General features: G+C 32.8%; 2 protein-coding genes across 6 annotated transcripts in view; one reads left to right on the top strand and one right to left on the bottom strand.

Moving 5' to 3' along the window:
• The window catches only part of LOC141483782 (uncharacterized), a 163,420-nt gene that overhangs the window by 10,983 nt on the left and 127,148 nt on the right, over positions 1-25,289 (bottom strand). The window lies entirely within an intron of this gene.
• Positions 227-21,777, top strand: LOC141483826 (uncharacterized). 5 transcript variants are annotated; one of them, XM_074178678.1, is made up of 4 exons: positions 227-436; positions 2,486-2,636; positions 10,127-21,518; positions 21,575-21,777. In XM_074178678.1, exon 3 carries the CDS (start codon positions 21,166-21,168, stop codon positions 21,490-21,492), a length of 327 nt encoding a protein of 108 aa, XP_074034779.1. In that variant the 5' UTR covers positions 227-436; positions 2,486-2,636; positions 10,127-21,165; the 3' UTR covers positions 21,493-21,518; positions 21,575-21,777. The 5 variants fall into 4 exon arrangements, with proteins under 5 accessions (XP_074034779.1, XP_074034774.1, XP_074034781.1 ...); XM_074178673.1 differs by having other exon boundaries at positions 10,127-21,777; XM_074178674.1 differs by lacking the exon at positions 227-436 and adding an exon at positions 454-1,363 and having other exon boundaries at positions 10,127-21,777.

Below are 25,289 nucleotides of genomic sequence, written 5' to 3'. Positions count from 1 at the left end.
TCATTATTTGTACTTTTTAATAATCATTTTCTCAACAAAAAATGAACTAAATTGAAAAAATGCCACCGGTTACCGAACAACCTTTTTTCTAAATCTACTCCAATTTCTACTCCAATTTCATACCCATTTCTGCTACTTTTTCTCAAACGTCTGTGGCAACACTGTCACAGACCTGTGGCCTGTAGGTAGTAGCACACTATCTATAGATAGGGTGTTCTGTGGTAGTAGCCATTTTAGCTTTTGATTTCCTGTGGGAGTGCAGCACGACTTTCAACGTAAATTTCATATTTAAGATACCCATTCATTAATTTGTTTTTGATAAGTGGGAATAGAATTATATGGAATGGGATCACTGCTTCTTCTGGAAAATTACAACTTTTTTTGTGAAATTTCACAGCAACTTCAGCAATGGAAATTTATCCAGACTAATCCAGAGGTGAGTTGGGGTATGTTTTTCAGTAACTTGAGATAGTATTTGATTTGAATACAGAAGCCGGCATTATTTTTGGTTTCAACTATACATTTTTCAAATACGTAATACAAAGCTTTTTTGAAACGATCCAGGAATAACACATTGTCAATATTATCAAAACCATGTTTCTGTACCAAGAGGGAAAAAGGTTAAAGTGTATTGTATTCATTTCTTATTTATTTTTAAAGATGCAGATTATTTGAAAAGATGTGCTGTTGAAAATCAAAAATGCTGGTTATACTCAAATCCATTCCATTAACAACTTTTTGTTTTCTCGAGAAAAATCTGTTTTGAACATAATATTACTCTGAATTTTTCTAAGATTTGATTTGTCTCTGATTTCTCAGTGATAGTATTCACAGTTGTTTTTGTATTACTTATGCAAAGATATAATAATAACAGTAATGTCTTTTTCATTTCCACTTGTTAGGTACTATTTTAATATTTTGATCTACTTTTTGTAGAGACACGTCTCTAAAATAAACTGTTCTTCCTCTCAACCTTCATAAATTATCAGTAATGATTTTACACATAGACAGTGTGTTTTATTTTCAGAATAAAAGGTGAAGAGAAAAAAAAGTTTACAATAAGTTTGTATATATAAGTGATGGCACAGAAAAAAATGGGCATATTTCAATGAAATGAAGATGAAAAAAAAAGAATAAAAAATGACTGGGGACTCACCTGATTACTGTTGATTTTGAAGTAAATATAACTTTGGGTGATTTTTGGAATGTGAGATGCATTCGTGTTTTATCTTTTGGGAGATTTCATTATCTATTCTGGTGATTTGAAATGAAAATGAGCATTTGAATGTTTCTGTTCTAAAGCCTGGAGGAGTCAAAATATCGTTGAACCTCAACATTCAAACTGTGGATGTCGGAACCAAAAGTAATTTTTTTATGTAGATAATACAGGGTTTTATTCATAATAAGTTTATTCATAATAATGAAGTTTTTATAACTCAGAAAAAATTATTAGAGAGATGGTTGAATCAAACGAGTGATCCTGCAAAACTTTTTTCATAAATCTAGAGAATCTCACTGTCTCATATTTATATATACTCACAGCTATATTATATGCTCATAAAAATTAAAATAAATATACTACTGAGGCAGTGATACACGAATACAATACCAAAAGCAAGGAGATCATTAGAACAGCTAAAATGAATTCGGTGAATACTGAAAAACAATCCGAAGCATTAAAAAATCTGTTTAAAAATCTGTTTTTTCCGTTAATCAGCTGTAGTCCCCATATAAACGACAACTCTCAGAAGTTGAGAAACTTGTGCGAGCTAAAGACTAACGAGGCCTTACCTTTTAACTTGTGATTCCTAACACGGCAAAATATATAACTCTTTCGAAAGATCAAATTGAAACAAATTCTGTTGAATGTGGAACCATATGATTTGAAAAAATATATTTTGAAGCAAATCACTAAAATTATTGTTTTTATTTGACGCTTTTTCTTGCAATGTTGTGTGTACCATGTATATAGTGTGTTGTATCAAGAAATGTTCATATGAAATAAAAATAATATATCAAGAATGGAAAAATGTTTCATTTAAAAAACTTGTGAAGCGGGCACTTGTAAACTAAGCATTTTACAAAATAAATGAAGTCATTGGTGCAGTTTGGAAAATTTAAAAATTTAACGAAATGGCACCTTTGTAACTAGTTTTTCAAAGAATGTACTATTGTATTATGAAGACCAATACATTCTTATCTAATCTTATAATCCTATGAGTGAGATTTGCACTATGTACATGTCTCCTTTTAGCCATGTTCAACCGTCCGAAGTCTCGTAATTTATGTGATATCCTCTACCGTCTACAAATTCCAAAAATAAGTCTGATGTATAAAGATGAATATTATATATTTATATCAACTCAGGCCTGTAAATGCTGGGTTTTTGTTTTAAAAGAGCCAATTGCTTCAACCTATTTCGCCATTTTATATCATAGTCTTATTGATTTTGATTAATATATTTATGTCCAATATTGTTTTTCAGGTGATTGGCTTCACAAATTTGTAGATCGGTTTGTGTACTATTCACACTTTAATGTTGGTTGAATGGTTGTTCAATTTCGCAGATAGTTGTAACTGGATAGCTGTCGATTAGACCATCAACGAAATTATTGCCAGATTTTCAATTGCAGAAGGTAACTATTTAATAATTTGTCAAGTCATGTAAGCTATTTTTCTAGAAGATTGAATTTGAATATATTCGTTTTCCTGAGGTATGGGTTGAGTTATAAATGTAAAGAGAAAAATTTAACAAAAACAATCAAACTGGTAAAAAAAAATGATTATATATATATATATATATATATATATATATATATATATATATATATATATATATATAATCTGAGTTTAAAATTCAGGCTCACTATCGTGTTTTTGTAATTTTTTTTTTATGAGCTCTTCTTCCCTTTTCATAATCAATTGAACAGTTTTGAATATACCATTTACTATTGTTTTTTGAATTTTCCTAGTTACACGAAATTACTATACGAGGTCTGTTCACAAAATAAGGTGACGGCCTAACGACTCCGTGCCCTGAATAGTCTCCTACTATCCTACTGAGATTTTTTCCGTTGAGTGACTATTTGGTCATTCTACCATACTGGTAGCGGTCTGATGATTTCAGTCTTCCTTGTTGAGAGATAAATGCACCCACAAAAGGGCGCTTTTGATTGTTCTTGCGAGGCTCTCAAGATCATTTATGCCAGTGTGCAACTTAGGAATTGTGTCATGGAAGGTCTTCGCGTCTATGTGCTTTGTACGAATCCATACCAACTTACGTTTCTTTCCTTTGAAACTTCATTTTATGTTATGCTATGAGATCGCGGAGGATGCTGGTAGACTCCGTCGACTTTTTCATTGTATTATTTGTAGTCTTTTCCATCTCGTTTTGTGGTGGATCCTTGATTGGTCTCTCTTTCTGTATCCCATTCACTTGTCTCACTTCTTTGGTTGGTCTCTTTGCCTTCTGTTTGTGTCTGGTCCTTTTTCATGGCGTATTTGAAAACGGGGCACCTAGTCATGTTCTTAAGACCAGCATTTCGCACATCTGTTTACTTTCAGCCGCCTCTTTAGCTTGCACCTCGCTAGTCCTACCTTCAGGTATCCCCCGAAAGAACTGTTTTGGTCATTTGTTTTGGCTCCCTCCCTATTGGGGATTTATGGAAGATGGCTTCCGTCATCTTCTGCAGGTCGACCACCGACATGCTTTCCGCGTGGTGCATTTCCACCTTTCGGTCTGTTGCAGTCTTATCTTTCAGTTTGTTCCAAATGTCTGGCTCCGTGCCTTCGTGGTTTATTTTACTTGTCTTTTTTGTCAGTTGGACGTTGATTCCTTTGATTCTGGTTGTCTGCTGCACAACGCTTTTGTCATCGAACAGGTCTGCCAGTTCTGGCAGTTTTTCCTTGAACTGCCGTTGGATGCACCCATTCATTTGTGGGTCCTTCGGTAAGGCAGGGACTACTTTGACTGCTGTGTTATTTGCTGTTAAAGGGTTGTGGATAATCACTTTAGTGTCTTCTGACAGTCCTAGTCTTTGCATATAATGACTCAGATGACAATTTCCTGTGAGAAGGCTTGTTATACATCGTAGTTCATCCCTACTATAGTCCAACTGTTTGGTATCAGGCATCGAAGGGTGATATACATCATTACCATCGGAATTGACCAATCATTGTAGTGCATTTTTTATGAAATTTTGTGTGAATTTTTTATTTTGTTGACATGTGATCAGAAATATCTAGGATTGTTACATATTCTCTCTATGACTTCAATACGACTTTTGTAACATTTTGGCTAATCGATTTACAGTAAGCTCTCAGGTTAGAAACATTTATATAATCCTCATTCAAGCCAAATTGTTGGTAGAGTTTATGATACTTTTTTTTTCTCTGACCAACTGCCATAACTGAGGAGTGAACCAAGAAGTAATATTCGATCAATTAAATTTTTTTACATAAAGCTTGAAAGCATTACGCAAGACTTCGTATATATATATATAAGATATAATATATAGATATAGTATATAGATATAAGAAACTTCTTGATTGATATCATTGTGGTAATTGAGCATACGCAAGTCCACACAAGATATATATGCATATATAGAGCCATAGTCGACGTTTTTCAAATCATCAAAAGTATTCATTTTAATCGAGTGTATAGCTAAGGTGTGTGTTATAATGCTAAATGAAAGAGAAGAGTGATGAGTGCTAGCCTGTAGTAGTGGGTCCATTGAAAGTTGAATTAATATGTCATGTCTATTGAAGAAAACTAAATCTAAGAAGGTATTTTTACTATTAGAAATACTACTAAGTTGATATAGATTCAACTAACAACAACAATTCTATATCAAAGCGGGTGAATTCGGGTTACAAGTGACATTTAGCCTCATATTATCATTATCTCATTTGACATCAGGCATAGTCCTCAGCTAGAATGAGCAAGTTGTTTGGGTACTCATTATGAATATCTTCTACAGTTTCACAAGTCGTGGGGTATGATGGCGGAATGTAAGCACAGCCAAAAATAATTGAGGAGTTGCCGTATTCGGTTATCACAAAAATATGTTCAACATTGTTATGCACAGTTATTGAGTTAACTTTGATTCTAGAATTGACTAACACTCAGTACACTTCCTCCACGTTTGTCGCTCCCGGTAGATTCTCTGTCACATCTGAATATATTGTATTGTTTGAATTCCAATTCTCCATCAGAAAATTGTTTTTTTTTTTTATTTGTTTAAGTTATGGTAGGAACATTGTTGATGTATTTTATGGTTAGGTTCATTTCTCTTCTACTTTTGCGGGATTCTAATTCTTCTCTTGAGCTTTTTAATAATTCACGTCTGATCATTTTCTATTTTAACATGTGGCTTGTTCATTTTTTCTTATTTCTCAACAACCTTACAGACGAATCAGCATTATAAAAAATACTTTTAATGATCTTGATCTCTCACCAAGTTTTCCTACTTTCATTGATTTGACAATCAGATCAGAGTTGGTAAACCTCAGTTGCCTCTTCGTGCATCTTATTCTGAGGACCATCAGCAATTCTCTCTGGTAGGTTGTACACCATTATATTTTTTTGCCCTAACTTTTCTTTCTTCATATTCACAGAAGAGTGCTTCGAAGTTTGTTATATCACTTTGTTTTCTAATATTGCTATGCGGAATATTCTGCTGCCTTATGACAAGTCATCAAGACTTTTTAATTTTTGATTTGTTTTTGAAGTATAGAAATGATCCTCAAACCTTCTTGACAACTTTCACAGAAGTATTCGAGAGCTCTCTTGGTTTTAAGCTGCATACATTTTATATCTGCAGTGGAATTCTAAGACAGCTATCGTATCGTTTGAGACGACAGTAGGAATTCTAAGTAGTAGTTGGTATCGTTTCGTGTATCAAATTTTCATAATTTCATCTGATAGGTGTAGATCTATCGTTTAAAGATTTCGATATATGTTTCTCTTTTCAATAGTACATGTTTCCCTTTTCAACATTTCAAAATCCTAACCTGAAAACGAAATAGATTAAAGTATTTGCGGTTAAATAAACATTTGACAAGATGATTGATAGTCGTATTAACCCCCCATTTGAGGTCACTTCGCATAAGAGGAGGTATTACATACAGAGGGGTGTTGGTGAGGAAACTTTTTGCAGTTTGAGTCAAACTGCAGTTCATCGAGCAATACATGAAGTATCAATTGGAATAGTTGAAGTGATGGGTGCAGAATTTATAGTATTCCCTCAGAATATTCGGGAAAGGAATGTATTGAAAATGGCTTTCATGGAGAAATGACATTTTCCGGGAGTCATAGGGAGTTATACCCATGTTGCCATCTGCCTGGTGATGAACATAATTTCATTAATAGAAAGGGTTACCATTCTCTGAATTGCCAAGTTATCTGTGATCACCGTATGAAAATAAATAATATTTTTGCCAACTATTGAGGATCCACTCATGACTCTTTTATATGGATCCACTCATTAATAAAGAATTATATGCAAGAAATTTACGAATCTGGGAAACAAGCTTGGTTAATTGGAGATTCTGGCTACCCACTTCAGCCATTTCTAATAACACCTTTTCAAAACCCCCTTGAAAATAGTCCCGAATCTAGGTTTGATCATGCCCACATTAGAGAAAGTAATTGCATCGAAAGATGTTTTGGCATCCTGAAAATGAGATTTCACTGTCTTTTGAAGGAGCGTACTTTGAGATACACAATATGTGTGTGGATGCAAACATACCCATCGATGAAAACGTAGGTGATCCAGACAATGATAACGGTGACGTCCTGATTGCAGAACCACTCAATAATAAAGGACAATTTGCTGTAGAAGGAATGAGAGTCCAGCAGTATTACCAATAATTTTTTTGTAAACCTATACCAAATATGTTGTGATTGGAACATTTATATTGTCATAAAATTGATTTCTTTTGCAAACATACAAATAAAAAAAAACAAGTATATGAAACAGTGCATATGTTAAACGTCGAAAAGTCTATGAAATATTGTCGTTTTGTGAGTTTTTTCACCAACCTGTGCAATAATTCGAATGAGGACCAAACTATCTATTTGTGAAATAAAGAGAAGATTCAAACATAATTATTAATGATATACTCCAGTACAAAATCAGGTACATTCGAACAAAAAATAAACATAGCTTTCTATAACAATAAAATAAAAATAATCTCTGATATTCCACAAAATGATGAAGAAGTACAACAAAACCATTCATTTGGTACCACAAGAATGGAAGGCTGCTTTCTATTTCAGTTCTAGGGAGGAACTTTCTTAAAAAATCACTTGCCCATCCAGAAGCTGTTATTTTTGTTAAATTCATTCATTTATATCATAGCATTTGTTTATTGTTCTCAATTTATTTGCAACATTTTTCAAATTGGAAGCAATATCGCTCAAGGAAGATTTTAATGTATTTTTTATATCTTTTAATTCTTCAATGGTTTCTCTGAATTCATTGTGGAAGTCCATTTTGTGTCTCTTATGTGGTGGTTCCTTATCATCTCACTGGGGCATAGTTTTTGATGTTGAAGGTATCTTCGATGTTGATGGTTCATCAAGACTATTTTCGCAGGACTCTGATTCAAGGGATACAGGTACACCACATTCTGGATTATCTAATCCCACACAGCAGCCTTTTTTTTTAATGAATACTTTAGATCTGACCAGGACTACAAACGAAAGCTCTAATAAGTTATAAAAAATCTAAGTATTCGAGACTTTGGTTTACCTTTTGCCATTTTTCAGTAGGTTTTGTTCTATATCCGAGATCATTCAGATTATGCGCCAATTCATCCCAATGTTTTTTATACAAATCCTTTCCTTGAGGACCAACAAATTTACCTGTAGCCAGGAAAGATTGCTTCTCCATGGCCTCTAACATAATTTGCCAATGGGCCTCTCTTACTTTGAATGACATTTTTATAAAGAATAATTAAATTCCCTCAATGACCAAAAAATAAAAAATTGCTGATTTCACTATTCCTAACAATTGGGTACTTCACTTGTTTTTCACAGGTAACCATAAAACATAGAAATATTCATGCATAAAACGTGCGAAACACAAATTTCTATGTGAATGTAGGACCTCCTTAAGACAAATTCCTATGATAACCGATCATTCTTCCGTGAGAGAGTTAGAATCGCACAGCTGTAATGAATCCATTGGTTAGACCCATCACATGGACAGTATTGGTCATTGTTTATATTGAGTTCACATTTCAGAGCAACTTAGTTTTAGAAATTTTTTGGGTCACTCTGTTTGTAACTAATGGTTCAGTATTTATTAATGGAATAAAAAGAAGTTTTTCCCAGAAGTGTTTCTTGTTAGCTCTATAAAAACACTGTTTGTTGTGAGAATTGATGTTATAAACACGATTATCTCTTCAGTTTATCCATTTTTGTAGATCAAACTTCACATCTCCAAAGATGAACACTTTATGAACATTTTGATACCCCCAGAAGTGTTTCTTGTTAGCTCTATAAAAACACTGTTTGTTGTGAGAATTGATGTTATAAACACGATTATCTCTTCAGTTTATCCATTTTTGTAGATCAAACTTCACATCTCCAAAGATGAACACTTTATGAACATTTTGATACCCCCAGAAGTGTTGCTTGTTAGCTCTATAAAAACACTGTTTGTTGTGAGAATTGATGTTATAAACACGATTATCTCTTCAGTTTATCCATTTTTGTAGATCAAACTTCACATCTCCAAAGATGAACACTTTTTATGAACATTTTGATACCAGATCCAACTATTGATACACATTACAGACAACCGAAATAGGTACAGATATTAATATATTAAAGAAATGCACTGTATTTTTTTGGGAAAGAAAGTTTTTGGCTTTCTTTCCCAAAAAAATAATCACTCCTAAAAAATATAACCCCTTCAATTCAAGTTAAATTATATAATAAATTTAAATGTATATTTCAGCTTGAACGATATTCCTATAATATGTCTAATATATCATTTAGCATTAAAGTCTAACGTTTTCTGACAGAACAAATATTTTATAGAAGAGTTTCTCAACTTTAAAAAATGTGTTTTCGTTTCTCAACTTTTAGAATGTGTTTAGTTTGTTTAATATTAATTTTAAAAATCTTGACTTACTAATATTCATAATTATAATTATGACTTACTAATTTTAATTATAACTTTAATTTCACTTGTATATAGTGTTGTATATCTTTTGTTCCATCGATTAGGTTGGATTTTCTTTCAGTTTTTTAACATTCATGGTTGTAACAGTGGAACCTGTATTGTGTACTTAGTATGTTGTCTCTGGAAATAATTGCCTGAATTTGTTTTCGTATTCATGGTAATGCATCATAACTGTTGCATAATCCTTATCTGCGGGAATAATTTCAATATTGCTGTCGCATCTGAGAGATTTGAGTGAAATACTTTCAAGTTTACTTTTAAGATTACTTTCAACTTGATATGGTTGAGAAAGAACAGTTTGGCAGTCAGACCCGAAATCACCAGAAGTTTCTGTAGATACATTCTGAGATGTGGATTCTATAGCGGTAATCAGATCCAAAGTTGGAACTAATTTACCACCGTCTTTTCCCCAAATGATCATTTCGCATATTCAAGAAAAAACGTTTTTGTTTCTCTTCATATAGCTTTTGGAATTTGGATTCTGTTTCTGGTATTGTAAAAATAAATATATGATTTCTAAATGCAATCATAGATATAATTATAATCAGACGGAAGGAGATGTTGAATCATCAAATATAAACAAATATTGAACTAATTGTGAGTTCATGTCATATCAGTTAAATGCAGTTAAAGAAACGATTTGAAAAATATCAAATCCTTGTTTTATGATAGTACTTCAGGTTTTATTTGATCACGGCCTACCAGCCTGGATTTTGTTCTCTTCAATCATGACTCCTGATGTGAAAGTCCGTGTTCATATATTATTCACTTCAAAACAGTAATATTTTTATTCAAATTTAGTATTTCTCTCCATGAAGGCTTTATCTGCGATTTTTATTTCAGGGGAGGGGGGAAGTGAAAACTCGGAAATGTATATATGACTTATTTTTAGTGGATTTAATTGAATTGATATTTGTTTTTTTTTTCAGAATTTCTGCACAAGAACTGATCAATATGGAGATACACTTCCGGATGCTGCAGGTGGTAGTATATCGAGAATGCAGATGAGTTACTTGGAATGTATTTTCCTTTTTTATTGATGTAAATATTTTATCTCGATATTAATGAGACATATTTTCACATGCAAATGATTGAAATGAAAGTACATAACTTTGTTTGGAAATCAGTACATCCCACAAAGAAGCATATTGGTCAAATATTGGATCGGGAATCGATTCATAATATTACTTTGAGGACCAATTTTGTCACTGCCAATACATGTGTAATATGCTCTATTGTAGGAGGGATTTTTATGATGTGTGCATTTAGATTCTGTAGTAAGAAAGAAGTTATTTATAGATGATTTGTCATGGGTTCAACTGGTATAACTAAGTTAAAGTATACCTATTTGTATAGCTAATGTTATTTTTCTGAAATTTCCATATACAAAATTCATCCATTAATGTTATGTGCCAGTAGTTTCACTTATATAATTTTCAAAATGGCTTTGGATACGTATAATTCTATATTGTTGAAAATGTTATATCAATATATTAATAACCCTCGATCTTATGAAATGGAATATACATCTGAAGTGTATATTTCTTATGAAATATAAAATATTCTATGTGTCCGCAAATCGCAGAATACATTATTCTCTTTCAGAAATACATGTATAGTGTCGTATTACTAATAATTTATATTTGGCATGAAATATTACTTTCGATCTTATGAAATGGAATATGTTGGTCATACCGAAATACAATTTGTTGAATGTTTATTCAAATCGTAGGATACATGACTCTCTATCAGAAAAACAGATTGTGAAGTGTTGTTTTGCTAATATTTTGAATTTATTGTCAGATATAACACTTGATCTTATAAAATGGAATATGTGGGTCATACTGAAATACTATTTGTTGAATGTGCCTTCAAATCGCAAGATACATGATTTTCTTTCAGAAAAACAGATTTTGGGTGTTTCATTGCTAATATTTTATATTTGTTATGAGATATAATACTTAAGGATCGACCGATACCGATATTTATATCGGCCATCGGTGATATCGGCCTCATTGGCCGATTATCGTTTCGGCCGATATCAAAAGCCGATAGACCGATATATTTTCTTATTGGAAAAAAAAATAAATTTGAAAAATGAATGAAAAAAATACACTTCCATCAGAAATATATCTTTATTGCCAATAAAAAGTATGTAACGTAAAATCAACTAAATTCTTTGACTAGTAATTAAAAATTAATAAAATAAAACCCTATGCGGATTGCAACTATAAGGTAAAATTATTTCACCTTACTAAAATACAAAAATAACTGATTAATACTAATAATTTAGTTTTGGTAGGTTGTGATGCAAAAACAATAAGCTTTCTGCTCTATCAGGTGTTAGCCTGCTACGTTTTGCATCATAAATATTACCAGCTTTAGAGAAAACTTGTTCGCTGGGGTCACTTCCAGCTGGTGCAGATAGGTATATGGCAGCCTGCGGAAAAAGATTGGGAAATCTTAATTTATTGTCGTTCCACCACTGAACGGGATTTTTATTTCTGGAAATTATTGGATGACTTTGATATAATTTAATTTCATCATCCAGTACCTCAACAAAAGCAGACCTTTGTTTTCGTTTTTGCTTCGAACTTCCTGATGTGCCTTCACCAGCAAAATGTTCGTAAGATTCCCAAAATAAATCATGCATAGACTTTGATGCACCTGAATCCCTTTCCATAGCTAGCAATTTTACTAGTGGCATATTGTCCTCCCCATCACTTTCACCATCCGTAATAGTTTCGATAATGCCGCTGCCTCCCTCTTGAACAGTAATTTTTCTTTTTAATATTTCATAGATTGGTCCGCCTTCATTGTCAAAAAAACTGTTCTTGAAACGTGGATCCAACAACGTGGCCAGCGTAAAACTTTCTTCAGTAAAAATATGGTTGAATCGTTTTTCCAAGTTTTTTTGTAGATCACTCCTCAATGTGTCTACACCAGAAAATATGGCACTTTTTGAACGGTTGCTCGAGTACGAATCTAATGTTTTAACTAGGGGTATCACCTCTGATATGCAACACTCCCTGTTACTTGAGAGTTTAGTTATTTCCTCAAAGGGTTGTAAAAGGTTGATAAGCTTTTGAACCAAATCCTATTGGTGGAATGTTAGGTCTGTCAAATCTGGATTATCCAAGATATAAATACTGATAACTTTTTTTTGTTCTAGTAATCGTTCCAGCATGTAATAGGTTGAGTTCCATCTGGTTTGTATATCTTGGATAAGTTTTTTTGTTGGGATATTCATTTGTTCTTGTGGCTTTTTGAGTTTATCACAAGCAGTTGCAGAGTGATTGAAATGAGTCACAATTCTCCTTGCTTTGGCAATAACATCTATTACTGCCCTTTGGCAATCAATGGAGTCTTTTATTGTTAATTGTAAAGTGTGAACAAAACAACCCTGATATTTCATTATAGCGCCGACGATCCCTTTTTTCATATTGGAGGCGTTATCTGCCAACAAGAGGTGAATTTGGCTTTTCTTCAATTTCCATTGGTCTAATAGACCTTGAAGTATCTCAGATATGGTGTCACCTGAATGGGTGCCTGGAAAACCTCTACAAGCTAGAACAAATGACTCTCGGTGACTAGATACATTTTTATTCCAAAAATGAGCCGTCAATGATATAAAAGAACAATTGTTGTGTTGACAAGTCCATATATCTGATGTTAGAGACATTTTTCCGATCATCTCATCATCTATTATTTTCTGTACACGAGATTTGCACTTTTGAAAAATGTCTGGCACTACAGTTTCACGCAAATATTTGTCTGATGGTATGGAATATAAAGGAAATCCTTTTTTTAATAAGCGTGTAAAACCAGTATCCGAACAAATGGAAAATGGTTGATTGTCGGTAGCTATCATTTCACCAATTAATTTATGAATTTCCTTAGACTTTTCTGAATTTATATCCCATTGTCGAATATTTTCAAATGCAGTTTTAATACTTATTTGTGGTTTTTGTTGACAAAGTTGAATTCTGATATTAGACTGATTCGATGTAGATGGGGCACAATTTCCAGTTTCTGTTTCTAAGCTCGCAACTTTACCTAAAAAGGTAGTGAAAATATTTACATACACATATTTTTTTTTTACAAGTTTTTGCTACATACCTGAATCAGTTATCTAACTATATTCTACTGGGTGGTTTTTCAACAGATGGTATTTCATATTAGAAGTGTTGGCCGTTTTTCCTTTGCCACCCAATGAAACAGATTTTTGGCAGATTTTGCAAATTGCACTTTCATTTTTCTCATCGTTTCTCAATATTTTTTCAAAATATTGCCATAAAGGGCTTGTTTTTGGCATTTTGATTTTGTCACAACATACAATAATAATAAATAATTCCACCGCTCAGTTTACTTCTTACTTCAAACAAACACTATAATAATAATATACTTTAAAAATAGTTAAATAGTAAACACTTTGGCCTCTACTTTATTCTATACTTTGAACACAACTGAAATAAGGCACAACTTAAAATTATCATGAAACGACAGAAGACAAATACAAGTTAGGACCTGCAGAAACGTCCGACGACGGTAGCGCAACACGTGCATTCAGCAATACGGAGAAATTTCCAAACGAGACAGTACAGTTTTAGGAAGGAATATTTTTTGGAAAATTCTGATTTCAAAATGATAAAGGACGAAATGGAAGTATTGCTGGAGCTGAAATGAAGTAAAGTTCTACCCACATAGCTGTATATGTGATATTCTCATTAAATGCGTGAACGCTCATATTGAGTGCCTTATCACTGGATATATTACGACGGATGCGAATTATGGACGTACATTTTTTTACGGTTTCAGCTATGTTAGTACAACTGTACGAACCACGATGGAAAAAAATTAACGGCCGATAGACCGATATATCGGTATATCGGTATTTGAAATATCGGTATCGGCCGATTATCGGTATCGGCTAAAATTTCTATATCGGTCGATCACTAGTGGTAAACAATTTTGGTGTCGGCTTCTTCATGATTTCCGCAGTATAATTCAGGATGAATAGTTGAGATAACTTTATCATCAACATTTTCATAACGATGACATTCATGATAATTCAGATAAATAATTTTATTATTTATAAATGGAGCCATTTCATTTGTTGCCCAGTGTTTGATGAAAAAATTCACTATTGCTTCTTTAAATTTACTGTTCTTCAATTCCTTTGCAAAATCAACTGGTCTTTCTTGATCGGGTCCTACTATTGTATAATCTCGGGCATTATTTCCTCTTAATTGTCTTTCGTAATTTTTTATTGATGGTTCGAAATATTTATCAAAAATTATATCAATTCTTGTACCTCCAAATCGTGTTGCCATGCTCAAAAATCTTTTTGATATTTTATCAAAAGTTTTCGGTGGATCCTTCATTATGCGCAATAGAAAGAATCCATCAATAAGCACTACATTCACAGACCTTGGCGTATCGTGACTGATACCTTTTTCTAAAAATTTTAAAAGTGATGATTTTTCTGTCTTGCAAATTGCTCCATCGATGTGGCACATTGAAAAAGGTACTGGTGTCAGAGGATATGAAAGTACGTTAGTAATATCCACTTGATATTTAATCGATATCGCTAAAAGCCTTCCAAACAAGTCTCGTTGCAAACGAACTTCTTGAATTTGTTGTCCAATTTTTATTTTCTTCTTTAATTCAGTAGAGAAATCGATAAACAAATGAAAACTGAACTGCGCTCCAAAGATATTCCTAAAATAAATAAAAATATTCCTACCTCTGTCACAAGGACACATAATTTTGCCTCAATATATATTTTCTATGAGTTTAACTGTTCAACTATAACAACGAATTGTTCATTTTATATAATTTACAACATATCTTCAATGAGGCCGAATATGCGCTCTCTTTTCAACTCATAGATATGAATGAAGCTGTCTCGCTTGCACTCGCTAGGGAACGTTTCTCTTTCAGAAGAATATATGTGAGATGAATTGCTGTTCTTTAATATTTGTTATGAAATATAACACTCGATCTTATAAAATGAAAAATGTGGGTCATACTGAAATATGTTTTTTGAGTGTGTCTGAAAATCCTAAGATACATGATTCTCTTTCAGGAAAACAGATTTATATTTATGTTATTTTATATTTGTTATGAAATACAACACTCGATCTTGTAAAATGGAATATGTTGGTCATACTTGAATACAATTTCTTGAATGTGTCTAAAATCGCGAGATACATGATTCTCTTTCAGTAAAACAGTTGTGAAATGTATTGCTGTTGTTTTATATTTCTTATGAAATATAACACTCGATCTTATGAAATGGAATATGTTGGTCATACTGAAATACAATTTCTTGAATTTGCCTAAAAATCGCGAGATACATGATTCTCTTTCAGTAAAACAGTTGTGAAATGTATTGCTGTTATTTTATATTTCTTATGAAATATAACACTCGATCTTATGAAATGGAATATGTTGGTCATACTGAAATACAATTTCTTTAAAGTACCTATCTAAAAATCGCATGATACATAATTCTCTTTCAGAAAAACAAATGTGAACTGTATTGCTTTTATTATATATTGGTTATGAAATATAACACTCGATCTTATAGAATGGAGTATGTTGGTCAAAATGAAATACACTTTTTTGAGTGTGTCTAAAAAATCGCAAGATACATGATTTTCTTTCAGGAAAACATATGTGAAATGTATTATTGTTATTTTATATTCGTTAAGAAATATAACACTCGATCTTATATAATGGATTGCGTTGGTCATACTGAAATACAATATCTTTCAAGTATCTGAAAATCGCATGATACATGATTCTCTTTCAGGAAAACAGATGTGAAATGTATTTCTGTAATTTTATATTTGCTATGAAATATAACACTTGATCCTATTAAATGCAATGTGATGGTCATAACGAAATACAATTTCGTGAAGGTCTAAAAATCGCAAGATACATGATTCTCTTTCAGTAAAACAGTTGTGAAATGTATTGCTATTATTTTATATTTCGTATGAAATATAACACTCCATCTTATGAAATGGAATATATTGGTCATACTGAAATACAATTTCTGGAATGTGCTCAAAAATGGCAAGATACATTATTCTCTTTCAGAACAGATGTGAAATGTATTGCTGTTATTTTATATTTGTTATGAAAGATAACACCCGATCTTATACAGTGGATTGCGTTGTTATACTGAAATACAGTATATTTCAAGTATCTGAAAATCGCATCATACATGATTCTCTTTCAGGAAAACAGATGTGAAATGTATTTCTCTAATTTTATATTTGCTATGAACAGAACAGATGTGAAATGATTTGCTGTTATTTTATATTTGTTATGAAAGATAACACTCGATCTTATAGAATGGAGTCTGTTGGTCATACTGAAATACACTTTTTTGAGTGTGTCTAAAAAATCGCAAGATACATTTTCTTTCAGAAAAACAGATGTGAAATGTATTGCTGTTATTTTATGTTTGTTATGAAATATAACACTCTCTCTCATATAATGGATTACGTTGGTCGTACTGAAATACGATATCTTTCAAGTATCTGAAAATTGCATTATACATGATTCTCTTTCTGGAAAACAGATGTGAAATGTATTGCTGTTATTATATATTTGTTATGAAATATAACACTCGGTCCTATGAAATGAAATGTGTTGGTCATAACGAAATACAATTTCTTGAATGTGTCTAAAAATAGCAAGATACATGATTTTCTTTGGAGAAAACCTATGTGAGATGTATTGCTGTTATTTGTGATGTTATTGATATTTATTGTGAAATATTACACTCGATCTTACTAAAATGGAAAATGTGGGTCATACTGAAATACAATTTCGTGAATGTGTCTAAAAATCGCAAGATACATGATTCTCTTCCAGAAAAACAGATGTGAAATGTATTTCCCTTGTGGAGTCAGCTTCTTGCACAACCGGTGTTACTTGATTCATGATGAGAGAACAAGTGGTCAGTTACTTGCAGTGTGAAGCTGAAAACCTTAAATTATTCAACATTGACATTGAATGACATTACAAGTCCTTGGGATATTTGTGTCATATGACCTCGATATATGAACACGTAAGGTCTCATGACCTTGTATTATGATCATGTCATATAATCTCAGACATGAAATTTCGAACCTCCAATCATTCGACTTTAACATTGATTGACATCACAAGTCGTTAAGATATTTATATCTTATATGACCTTGAGTTATGAACATGATCTTGTGTGTCTCATGACCTTGTGTTATGTGTTATGACTTATTTATTTTTCGAATATAAATATACATATAAATACATATAAATTTACATATAAATAGAAAATGTTATATATTACATAACTTCATTTTGTGTTTTTTTTAATATTGATACTTTCATTATTTATTTTTTCAAATATGAATAATCAATTATACACTTTTAAATATGACTAGAAAGTGACATTCACACATAACTTTATCAGCAATTTACAAAAGATTTATTAGGGGAGGTTTCCCGAACTTAAAGCGCATTTTTTTCATGTAATAATAATAATAACTTTATTCAGAATAAAAGAAGAATGAATTAAGAGCCTACATGATTGCTCTGAATAAGAATACAATAATACCGATATAAGAATAGTATATATAAAGATGAGATTTTCATGTATCTTCTTGCTGAAGTTTTCCAATTCCCGAATTTTAGTAGAAAGTTTATTCATGTGAGCAGATCTCTTTCGTTGAGCTGCAGCCATTTGTTCACACTCCACTTTGAGGAGAGAGACTTGCTCTTCCAGTTCAACAAGTATTTCCCTCTTCGCTATATATTCCGTATCAATTTCATTGTAAACGTGATATATCTCTAAAAATTTGTCTGTCCTGGATCTCATAAATGGAACTCCATCGTATGATTTCACGGGGTCAAGCGGTGGGGGCAGTGTAGACTCTAGACTAACATCCTCGTATTCAGGATTGATCACTTTAACCTGTGGAATTAATGGAGGTGATGAACTAACATCTTGTGTCGTGTTTGAGTAATGATAATTACTCACTTTTTCACTTTAATTGACTTGTCTTCATCCCTTTTTTCATGTTTCATCTTGTGCCTCCTTCTAGATGGAGACTTCGAGCTAGACTTTTTAGACTTCTTCGCCTTCTTCATTATCTTTTCTTCACTCTCCCTTTTTTTCTTTCACGTCTCTCAATGTCATCATCCGAACTGTTCTGATTGATTCAACTATGTGGAGATACCATATTCTTCGAATACGTTTCCTTCATCTCTAATATATTAGTCACAACAGATTGTAATGAGTTCGGAAGTGGCTCATCGAGATTCGGGGTGTAAGTCGCCATCACATTATCAGAGTTGGAGGGGTTGTCATTCAACACCACGTGGTTTGGATTGAAACCATTTAAAAATGATTTAATACTTGCCATCTGCTTAATGAAAGTCATCGCCGGTTGTGGTGCGTCTCTTGAATGATCACGTTCTGGTTGACAACTACATCCCAACTACACCCATTTGTGATCGATTCACAGAGCTTGATTGTTTTAATAACGCCTCTTTCAACAAAGACATGGTTCTGAAATCATAAAAAAATAGATAATATAATATGATTAAATATAATTAGCTAACAAAAAGTTTTTGTCTTTCTTTTTCAACATCTTGATACAAAAAAGTGGGAATCTTTTAGAAAAAGCAATTTCAAAACAAGTAACTCTATACAAAGAAGTAACTTTTAATCACAATGTACCCTTTCTGAAACAACTACTTGGAAAAAAAACATTGAATTGCATGAAAGAAAAATTACATTCAAAACAATTACTTTTATATGAACACTGAATCATACAAAAAATAGTTTGTAAGAAGTCAAACACCGTTCTTTACCAAAATTAATCTCATCGTAAAATATAACCTTTTCAATTTGATATGAATAATATAGTAGAGTGTACTTACACCGAGATTAATTTCAGCTGCTAAGATTTGACGGCGTTGATGGCGTTATTGAACTGAAAGGAAGAAATCGATTTCAAAAAAGAATTCCATATAATATCGTCATATCTCGAGGTACTTTTAGAAACCTTCAAACTTGTTCAGACTTTTTATGGTTAGATTGCGTTTACATTAAAACACAGTTTCGCAAACGACTACTTTTTTAAAAAACAATGATAAAAAAATTCGAAACAGATAATTGTATGTGAACACTGAATTATTAAAAAAAAAATGTTTGTAGAAAGTCAAAAAACAACACTCCTAAAAATATAAACCTTTCCATTCAAAATGAATAATATAGTAGACGGGTTGCTTGAGTCAACTGTATCACTTGACTTGACTGTATGACTGCCAGTTAGTTTGATGGGTAAGATATACTACAACAGAATGATGTGTTTCCCTTCTGATGAGCGTCTGTTCTAGTGTTTGGAAAGTTCAGCCCTTTCTTGTAGGGGTTAAATTCGAGTTATATGATTTGTCCCAGCGATACAAAATTAAAAATGGTAGAAAAGGGTAGTAAGAGCTTATTGTCGGTAGAAACTAATTTGAGATTTTACATTTGTCCAGAATGCAGGGTCATATAATCACAAAGTTGTTAGAATTTCATCATTTATCACCCTTTATAAACAATTTTCACTTCAAAGTCACTACAAGTGGTTGAATGTTCTTCCTTAAATTATCAATCAATATAACAACAAAGTTCATCGCACCATTGGCATGAAGCCTGCAAAGGTAAAATCATCCAATGTACAAATGGACAAAATTGTCCATTTATACAAAATCTGAAAAGCAGTATAGCAAACGTGAAAAAAGTTAATTCAAAATTGGAGATATGGTGCGAATCAGTAAATATAACAACGTATTCGCCGTAGGTTATACCGCAAACTTCACCACTGAACTTTTGAAACTTGTGAAAATTAATAGTACAGACCCTGTAACTTATGAGCTCGAAGATGTGAATGGACATCCAATCAAAGGTTGCTTTTATAAAATGGAGTTGAATAAAGCGAAATATCCCAATACATATTTGGTTGAGCGAGATTTGAAAAAGAAGTGGTTGGGATTTTCTGGAGACCATAACTCTTGGATTGATTAACGTTCAATAATGTAATTGCAGCATTATGGTTCTTAGTGAAAAATAAAGATATTATAATGAAATTGGATTTTTCTTATTGAATTTAGAATGAATTTGGGGTTCTATATCGTAAAAAACTAGTAATATTCAAACTGATTTCATTCATTACATATATATCTATTAACGGAATTATTTAATTATCATCTTTCGTTGTGATGGGTGTCACCATAACTAATGAAATGTATGATCGAATAACGTTACCATTGATTTCTAGTCTCCTCATCTGATCTTCACTCTCCAAACACCAACAATCCCGGAAGTGGAAGTTCTCATCGGGATGGAAATCACCAATATATTCACATAATATCCATCCACTTCTACACATACTACATTAATTGTTCCAACAATCTACTTTGTAGTTATCACAACGCATACAACGTTGAATTAGAACTCGCGATTTGCTTTACAATTTACACAAATATTTCTACAAATTCCCATATTGTTACACACGATTTTGGTAAAACATCTCTAGCACTGATGATGGACGAATACTTCAGGAGTTGAATTATTTGTCTTATTCGGAATTGTGATTCGACTCTGAACTGGAACTGGATTTTCCAACACACATCTACGATACAAACCGGTACATGGATTATTATACGGTTTTGAATTCCATTCTTTCGGAAAAGGCATATTAGTATTCACTAATATATGCTGCAATATTCAACTGACAAATTCAACTGCGACCTCATGAACCTATTTTCCCTATCATAAACTCATAGAAGGAGTAGAGTGGTGGGGCTACCTCCTCCATAATCGAACAAATCATGAAAATCTTCTGCTGATTCTGAACTTCACTTACTATCCACCTGTACTATCAGTAGCTTCAAGATTTTCACTCAGAAATAAAGAAAAATGAATTCTGCAAAAATTAATGAAGTTTTGGCAAGGTTGACGCTCGAAGACGAAAATAATTGGTTTTCGAATGAAAATGCCGAACTTCCCAACATCATTATCGAAGGAGACGATATCATCGAAGGAGAAAACGATATAATCGATGTAGTAGATGACATCATTGTAGAAGAAGACGGTGGAGCCATAGCTGTTGCTGATAATCTGCAGGATATTGATGGTGTAATGGATCCGGAACTTCAAGATGAAGGTATTGATGATGATCCAGCGACAGACAATGGCAACATTGTCGGTGGTCGAACATTAATGATACGGATGAAAATCTTTTAGACCTGTACTGTGTGACGGACTCTCATGTGCGTATACGAACCATTAATGATAGCATCCACATGTTATGTTAGTGTTGTTTCAGATTTTATTCCCATCGAAATAGGAATAATGGGGGTGAGTATGAACATATGGACCTCTATTATAGTATATCGATGATGGAACTGACGCAAACGTGGTGCGAATCTTGTGACCGACCTCTGACAAACTTTCGCGGATTAGATGCACGCATTATTTGTAACTATGTCCCTCCACATTGAATTGTTATAATAAATATCATTATATTCATTATTGTCGTTGTTATTTTAATAATGAACCTTTTGATGGAGAAGAAAACCCCTTCTCAACGAAATATCATTGACACAATAAACATGATGAACTAAAGTGTATTGTTAGACATCCAAGGTTTTATTAGTAAGTTGATTTCGAATATATCTTCCAATGATTGGTGGGGAAGAGATAGCATAGAGTAAATCGCTATGTTGATGCGAATCTCAAACATTTTTATTACCATCTTTCATGTTTCACATTGAAATTTGTACTGAACTTACCTAATTTTTCAATTTGATCATCTATAAGTGATAGATATAAGTAATCAGTTTTTAATAAAATAATGTCTTAGGTTGAACACTGCTCCAAACCACGCAGTATTCCGTGTGCACCAACCAAATTATGTACTCCGAGTAAACTAACATAACCTAACCATTCTGATCATCATCGATAATGACTATTTCAGGATCCGGAAAATCAGCTATATCACAATGATTTCTGGGGGGTCGGCTAATTCATTTTGTTCAATTTCTTCATCCAAATACGGTTCCATACGGTCAGCGCTGGGTGATTCTCGAAAGATCGGAAAAATGCATTCATTACACCAAAGTCAGCATTTGGATCACCAAATAGACAATATTCGTCAGCGTCGAATCAATAAAATCCACGGTCCCCGTCCAAACCAATTGTGGTATCTGAATACCCATTAAAAAGTTGTTGTCCACACCCGTTGAATTGATAATTTCAACTTGATTGTCTCCATAGGCTGAATCTTCCGAAGGAACGAAATGAGGCTCACTTGTGGAATCAGCTTCTTGCACAACCGGTGTTACTTGATTCATGATGAGGAAACAAGTGGTCAGTTACTTGCAGTGTGAAGCTGAAAACCTCCAATCATTCGACATTGACATTGAATGACATCACAAGTCCTTGGGATATTTGTGTCATATGACCTCGATATATGAACACGTAAGGTCTCATGACCTTGTATTATGATCACGTCATATAATCTCAGACACGAAATTTTGAACCTCCAATCATTCGACTTTAACATTGAATGTGTAATTGTTTGTTTTTATCGTGAATGATAAATAAATAGAAAAAGGGTCCCAGCGAGAAATCAATTTGATGAAAACTTATATTTATTTTTACATAAATGGAAATACATAGGTCCCAAAGTTGGGAATAGAACTTAACTAAAAACTTAAACTAACCTTGAATGTTCGCTGGCACTTTCAGTTAGGCAATGTCCCTTAATCGCGCTTCATATCACTAACTAGGTATCAGTTTTTATATTTCCATTAGGTTAAGTCACCGGCATCCGCAACTCCAAGTAAGTTTTAATTCCTCGGGGATTTTTAACGATGATTTTGGGACTTCAACTAATCCAATTGAATACATAAATTTGACAAAAATCTTATGTGGCTTTGGTAACTCGTCGAACTTTTCAATATGCTCGGCTGCTCTCAGGAACACAACATTTTACCATTAGAGTTGGCAACCGACTGTCGTCTCTGCACTTTTTCGGGCCCTTCACCCCGCACCTTTCACTTCAGTGGTCGTACCGTTCACCATGGGCGTACCCAGGGCGGTTACAAATGGCATCACAAGTCGTTGAGATATTTATATCTCATACGACCTTCAGTTATGAACATGATCTTGTGTGTCTCATGACCTTGTGTTATCAAATGTCATATACCCTCTGACATGGAGTTTTGACTCTGACGATTGACTTTGTCTTCGACACATAACTTTTGAATGTAATGAATGTTAATCTCATTCTCATCTTTGAAAAATATTCATTGATTTGACTTCATCTGAGTCGTCAATCTCAATATAGGATTTGGAATTTTTTGAACTGTGCCATTGACGGCATTTAATAATCAATGCTTCAATTATCTTATTTTTCAGAGATTGAAAATTAATACCTAATTGTTACTTTCACTATTTTTTTAACTAATCAGATTTGCACTTTTAGTTATGACTAAAAAATAACATACATAACTCTATTTTGTTTTTTGAAATAAAAAATGATTACTAGTTACTTTTCTCATTTATTTTTCAAATATAAATATACATTTTTACATATAAATAGAAAATGTTATACATTACATAATTTTATTTTTTTTTCTATTAATGACTAATTGATACTTTTTGTATATCAATCCATTTTCCTTTGTTCTTTTCAAATATCTTATTATCCTTTTTCCTGCACTCCATGTCTCTTTAGTTGGTTTATCTAAAAACCTACTTAGGTATGAGACAGCAAATGTAATATCCGGTATAGTTGTTGTCGATAAATACATTACCCCTCCTATCAATTGTCTGTATGGAACATCTATTATTTGACTGTCTTCGTTATACTGAAAACCTATTTCCATTGGTGTACTTTTATCATTACACTCTTCCATATTAAAATTCTCTATTAATTTCTCTATAAAATGTGATTGTTTTATTAAAATTTCATTATCCGTTCTTGTTATACACATACCCAAGAAGTTTTTAATGTTCCCTAAATCTTTTGCTTGAAAGGAATCTTGTAATAGTTTTCCTGCCTTTTCCATATTGTTTTTCTGTCCATCTACTAACATGTCATGTATATTAAGATACAAATTTCGTCTCCACAATATAAGCAGCAGTTATATTTAGAACGAATAAAATTGTTTTTCAGTGCAAACTCGTTAAAAGTATCATTCCAAACTTTTGTTGATTCCTTCAATCCATAAAACGCTCTATTTAATTTTAACCCATTAAGTCCCACGGCCTTTTTTATTTTAAATCAAATTTCTGAACTGTGGATGAGTTTGAAAACTTTATTATAAACAAAATGATATAAGACAGTAATGTTATAATGTTAACAGAAAGTGAGCTATATATATGTACTTGAATGAGTACACTGGGAACTATGGCAACATAAACGATAAATTATTCAGAATGATAAATTTGGAAGCAATCACGCTCAATACATAAGGTAACTCCACATTTTGCGCAAAACCATCTAGCTCTCATGTGGCACTGCTTACATCTCAGTTGTTTATCCAATTTATTTGGAAAATGGCCACCTTCTTGGAGTCTTATGCAATCGGGTACTGATCCTGAGGGTCTAGTTCTTGAGAACTCTCCTTTTAGAAACATAACCAGGTAGTGCCGTGCTATATCTCTTTGAAAAGCCAACAGATCCATTTTTTCATGTCAAGCTAGTTGATGAAGCCTCCAAGCGTTAACAACTGACACATTGATCATGTGTGTGAACAGTACCCACCACCATTTCTTTCCTCGAATGTTGATTCGATAGTTATTTACAGCTTGGTCCTGCAGATCAACACCACCCATACCATGGTTGTAATTTTGAAAGACTTTGGGCTGTGGAACTTGAACTTTTGATTTTGCTGCTGTCGACCACCGTCTGACTTGTCCGAGCGGTTCCACAGAATCATGATTTGTGGCCATGGTTACTACATTATTATCTTTCCAACGTACGAAAAGTAATAGAGAGTCGCTATCGTAGACGTATTCAAATTCGCCTCGGT

The sequence above is a fragment of the Leptinotarsa decemlineata genome, unplaced genomic scaffold (assembly GCF_025532065.1).
Source record: "Leptinotarsa decemlineata unplaced genomic scaffold, Ldec_3_MD MMD2_P_RNA_scaffold_14, whole genome shotgun sequence".
In the NCBI taxonomy this organism is placed as follows: Eukaryota; Metazoa; Arthropoda; class Insecta; order Coleoptera; family Chrysomelidae; genus Leptinotarsa; species Leptinotarsa decemlineata.
This window is presented reverse-complemented; position numbering and strand designations above follow the sequence as displayed.